Raw genomic sequence first — 5,854 nt, forward strand, 5'->3', positions numbered from 1 at the left:
TACTTCATCAACGTCAGGAAAGACCATTGAAAACAATCTGGACTCTTAGGTCGCGCTCCATTGACCTGTTCTAGACAAGTCCCAGATAAATTCTCGCGCAAAGCGAATGGTGCAGAAAGAACACAGACTATGGCGGACAACTTGTTTTTTCAGGCGTTAATGCCACTTTTTTTGGACGACCTGCTTGAAAACGAGGAGGAATTACGTCAGCATTTTCAAAGATTTATGCAACTATTTGCCGCAACTTTGTTGTCAACGTGAGTAAACCAGTTTTCACAGGTCCTATTATTTATTAATAGACATTTTCTCAAATTTTGCCTCAGTTTTTACCAGTACAACTGTTTTTTATTTATCAAACGTGATTTTAAATAATATCTAAATCTAGAATATAACAAGCAGTATTGCTTATGGGCGCGCAAAGGGGGGGGGGGTCTCAGTAGAGGAAAACGATTTCAAACTCGAGAATTATCTTATGTTTTTGCTTGTACATTTTGTATTGTAATAGGACAAGAATGATTAAAACCAGACAGATGATATATTTTGAAAATAAAGAGAGGTTTATAAGGGTCATTTTTTGCTTAATATTATGTACATGTGTAAACTCTTTAATTAATAATGAGCTAATATAATTGTTATTTAAATGTATTACAGGGCAAGGAATAATAAGACAAGAATAGAATTGTATGTGGAGGAAACGGTACCCTTCTACAACCTAGATGACTTCCGACGTTTCTTTCGGGTTTCCAGAGCAACATTTGAATGTTTATGTAGAAATATTGCCCACTTTCAACAGTTACAACCTGGGTGGACGGGTGAAAGAGAATTTATTTCAACAGATAAACACTTGTTAATTAGCCTTTGGTATTTGGCAACCCAAGATAGCATTCACAGCATATCAGACAGATTTAATGTTACAGAGTCCTCTGTTATCAGATGTCGAACAAGGATCACTGACATTTTTGTTAATCATCTAAAACAAGTTTTTATTACACTACCCTCTGCTAATGAACACCAGGAAATAATGGACAAATTTGAACAAAAACAAAATTTTCCTGGTGTATTGGGTGCTTTAGATAGAACTCATATTGCAATAAAAGCACCTAAAAGCCATCCTGAAACTTATGTCAACAGAACGGGGTTTTACTCAATTTTCTTGCAAGGAATTTGCAGAGAGGACCTTAGATTCATTCACTGCATAGCAGGTTGGCCTGGAAGCTGCCATGATGCCAGGGTTTTAAAGAATACATATATATGGGAAAATGGTTTGGCAGTTTGTGGCAATGGACATTTTCTTGAAGATGGAGCCTATCCTTTGAGAAGCTGGTTGCTTACTCCTTATCGTGACACAGGCCATTTGACACCCCAACAAAGAAATTACAACTATCGTCATTCCGGCACAAGAGTGACAATTGAGCGGGCGTTTGGGTGTCTAAAAGGACGTTTCAGACGTTTGCGATATTTGGAAACTTTAGAATTGAAAACATCTGTTGAGATCATTATTTTATGTTGTATAATTCATAATATATGCATCCTAAACAATGATGATGTACAGGAATTTTTTGAAGACAATCAGCAAGGACTTAATGTGCCTCAATGTAATTTAGTAGACAATCAAGCCGAGGGACTAAGAAAACGTGACAATATTGCTCAAAATTTACCTTGAATGATTATTTCATTGATTTATTGATTTAATTGATACATGTATACCATGTCATGCATCTGATACAGTACCATGGTAATATGTAGTTCAAATTGTCTGTAAATTTGTAATTCTGCATCAAATGAAGACAATAATTAAATACTGATTGTAACTTGTTTGAACCTGTTTTTACTGAATATTTTTATTCAATCTCAAATAAAAATAACAAGAGACATTTCTTTAAAAATTCCACATTTTATTTTTTATTTATATGGAATAACAAAATTTGAAAAAAAATAATAAATTGGCACTTTCTGTGGATGGAATAACAAAAACTAAAAAACAAAATGGCACTTTCTGTGATAACTAGTAAAATGTAAAACAATCAACTGAAAATATTTTGCTTATACACAAATAAAGACTTTCATTCATGGACATATTAAAAGAATTATTTTACATAATCTACTTGATTATCAACTTCCATTGACAGTTTGCTGCAGGTAAATTTTAACTAAAATGTTCAACATTTGAAAACTTTAATTGATTTATTGATTTGCTTCCTGCACATTGGACACTTATTACTAGTAAGATTTGCTGCACATTTCACACACGCTATCAGATGTCCACAAGGAACAAATACACATTCTGCAATTTTTCCATCCTCCATGCATATTTTGCACTCGTCTAGAAAGGAAATATAAAAGAAGTTGTACAAATCTGAATGAAATGAAATCCAATTTTTTCAGGCTTAAACTATTTTTTTTGGCTTGACTTTAGAATTTCCAAAAAATTTCCAAACATTTCCATTTTTTCGCGGTGTCTCCTTTCCACTTGTTCTTCAAAACGCTGATTCTCATTCTTCATAATTTGTTCCAAACTTTCTACAACTTCATTTGACTGACGTCTTTTAGAACTCTGATATTAACTTTTCAGGAGACACACATTTTCTCTTAGTAGAAGTTGAAGGAGTGTCAGGCCTACCTGTGTTGCTTTCCTCTGTGCTGGTTTCCGTGTTCGACTTGGCTTCCGTGTTCGACTTGGTTTCTGTGTTTGACTTTGTCTCAGTGTTGGATTTAGTGCCAATTACACACTCAGGTTGAATGTTGGGCTTTGCCGACATAAAATCTAATTCATCTTCATAAGGATGACTTTTTCTTTCGGATCCACTTTTTTGGTTGTGGTCTTTCACGTTTTTCAATCCTCGCATTAAAGTTTTCCATCTCCCTTCTACTTGACCTGGACTGAAATTACATTTTTCCTTTTCTTTAAGAGTTGCTGCAATTTTGTTCCAGAGAGCCTTTTTTCTCAATTTCCCACTAGTTATCAATTCTTCGTTTTCTCTATATTGATTAATGAGTAGGAGTGTGGCAGGTCTGGTCTAAAGGACAGCTGAGTCGGGTGCCAACTCAATGGGTCACCTGTCTTCTTCAAGGTCAAGGCTTTCATCCTCTTGTTGCAAAGTTGCGCAATCGTAGCCACCACTACCTGTTAAGAGTAAAATTTATAAATAGAGTATCTCTTTTTCTGAGGTATTTAATACCATCTATATCGGATGTATGATTCATTACCCAATCCTGATAACTATATAAATTTTATTTAATAGCCCTTTCATTTAGTTGACATTGTTCCTTAAGACTTTACCAATTAATTTTATTGTTCTGAAAAAAGTAGTAGCGGGCGAGTGAGAAAATAGCAGTATTACTTTCTTTTTCGCATGAATTTTAGGCAGAACATGAATAAAATTAACCGAACAAATATATTTTTCCTTCTGTATACTGATTTGTTGAGTAAGAAGATGTAACTTTTACTTTACAGTTTTACTTACACCCAAATTCCTTAGCCATTAGTATACATACTGTTACAGACACATGGGCAAAACATTTTAATCTTTTATATTTCAACTGCATGTTTATCAGCTGTTCATTAACCTTTTTTTTCAAATAACCATGTAACATACCCTAAAAGTGAAAGCGGCAACCACAACTTTAATACTTTACTACCTTGATGCTCTCCAAAACGGGTTTAATAAATAAATAAAAAAAAATAATGATTGTCAATGTCAAGGTACTTAGTAATGTGTTTAGGGGTAAGAACTTTGCTCAATACCCCCACTTTTTTCTGGCCAAGATAGGTAAAGATAGGCCTACTAGTACTAGATACATAGGCGTCGGAACCGGGGGGACTTACCCCCCCCCCTTTTTTTGCAAATATATATATATTATAATATAGGCATTGAAAAGTGTGATTACCTTTTTTGCTGGTTTAGCCCCCCCCCCCCCTAATTTTTTTCTGTTAGTTAAGCCTCTTCCTTTCAATTTGCTTCTGATGCCAATGCAAATTTTTAAATAAATAATTTTAAAAATAAAAAATATCGATACGCATTTAAAAGTTTCCAAAAATGCTGCAGAAATAGTACATGAAGCATATTTTTGAGATCACATGTTAGAAAAACTTAAGAAAAAGTTATCTGAACTAAAATCATACAAAATCATACAAAATTCGTTTATATTTACCTGGATCATCACATGCATGGCCCCTAAATACTTCCATATCCTGAAACAGTCGATGACAGTCCATGCATTCAAAGAGCGTCGCTCGGTTCTGTGAGTTTGTCGCCATCTTGAATTCTGGCTGCACTACCTCTCGCACGTGGACAGCAAGAACTGTCCGAGAACAGTGTACTTTCACACTCCATTGACCCCGCACATGTTCGGAGTGTTCCAAACAGTCAAAGGAGCGCAGCCTTAGTTTCCGAACGTTCAGTTGTAAGCTATTCTTATACATTATATGGTCTTCGTCCTTGGTACATCTGTCCTGATTATATGGTCTTTGTCCTGGGTACATCTGTCCTTATTATGTGGTCTTTGCCCTGGGTATATCTGTCCTGATTATATGGTCTTTGTCCTGGGTACATCTGTTCTGATTATATGGTCTTTGTCCTGGGTACATCTGTCCTGATTATATGGTCTTTGTCCTGGGTACATCTGTCCTGACTATGTGGTCTTTGTCCTGGGTACATCTGTCCTGACTATGTGGTCTTTGTCCTGGGTACATCTGTCCTGATTATATGGTCTTTGTCCTGGGCACATCTGTTCTGATTATATGGTCTTTGTCCTGGGTACATCTGTTCTGATTATGTTGTCTTTGCCCTGGGTATATCTGTCCTGATTATATGGTCTTTGTCCTGGGTACATCTGTTCTGATTATGTGGTCTTTGTCCTGGGTACATCTGTCCTGATTATGTGGTGTTTGTCCGGGGTACATCTGTCCTGATTATGTGGTCTTTGCCCTTTGTACATCTGTCCTGATTATATGGTCTTTGTCCTGGATACACCTGTACTGATTATGTGGTCTTTTTCCAGGGTACTGCAAATCTATGGGGTCTAGCACGGATATATTGTTTGAACATTTTAAACTTTGACAATATAATTTTAGTTATTATTAGTAAAATTATTAGTAATAGTTAAATAAAATAAGAGTTTATTGAACTAGTATGTACTTTATTAGTAAATCACATGCTGTGACTTTATAATTGGAAAAGAGACTTTGATATTATGAACTATACTTCATCAACGTCAGGAAAGACCATTGAAAACAATCTGGACTCTTAGTTTTCGAACTTTTAGTTGTAAGCTATTCTTATACATTTTATTGGGCTATGCTGATTACAATTTTGTTATTCATTAAAAACCTACACGATTGCGAAGAAATTGTAAAATTGGATTCATTTACTTAACCCCTGGGTACATCTGTCCTGATTATGTAGTCTTAGCCCTAGGTATATCTGTCCTGTTTATGTTTACTCTGTCCTGATTATTTGGTCTTTGTCCTGGGTACATCTGTCCTGATTATGTGGTCTTTGTCCTGGCTACATCTGTCCTGATTATGTGGTCTTTGTCCTGGGTATATCTGTCCTTATTATGTGGTCTTTGCCCTGGGTACATTTGTCCTGATTATATGGTCTTTGTTCTGGGTATATCTGTTCTGATTATTTGGTCTTTGTCCTGGGTACATCTGTCCTGACAATGTGGTCTTTGTCCTGGATATATCTGTCCTGACTATGTGGTGTTTGTCCGGGGTACATCTGTCCTGATTATGTGGTCTTTGTCCTGGGTACATCTGTCCTGATTATATGGTCTTTGTCCTGGATACATCAGTCCCGATTATGTGGTCTTTTTCCAGGGTACTGCAAATCTATGGGGTCTAGCACGGATA

General features: G+C 35.8%; 1 protein-coding gene and 1 pseudogene across 1 annotated transcript; one reads left to right on the forward strand and one right to left on the reverse strand.

Moving 5' to 3' along the window:
- Positions 1–573: 573 nt before the first annotated feature.
- LOC134275434 (uncharacterized) lies at positions 574–1,663 on the forward strand. The gene has a single exon (XM_062757716.1). It carries the CDS (start codon positions 641–643, stop codon positions 1,661–1,663), a length of 1,023 nt encoding a protein of 340 aa, XP_062613700.1. The 5' UTR covers positions 574–640.
- A 729-nt stretch (positions 1,664–2,392) lies between these two features.
- LOC134275433 (uncharacterized) lies at positions 2,393–4,258 on the reverse strand (annotated as a pseudogene).
- Between the last annotated feature and the right edge of the window lie 1,596 nt (positions 4,259–5,854).

This window comes from Saccostrea cucullata, unplaced genomic scaffold (genome assembly GCF_032062105.1).
Source record: "Saccostrea cucullata isolate Sc308-1 unplaced genomic scaffold, CSIRO_AGI_Scuc_v1 ctg7113, whole genome shotgun sequence".
Taxonomy (NCBI): domain Eukaryota; kingdom Metazoa; phylum Mollusca; class Bivalvia; order Ostreida; family Ostreidae; genus Saccostrea; species Saccostrea cuccullata.

Coding starts and splice junctions, on each gene's coding strand:
- LOC134275434 (XM_062757716.1), top strand. CDS start 641: ATGTATTACAGGGCAAGGAATAATAAGACAAGAATAGAATTGTATGTG.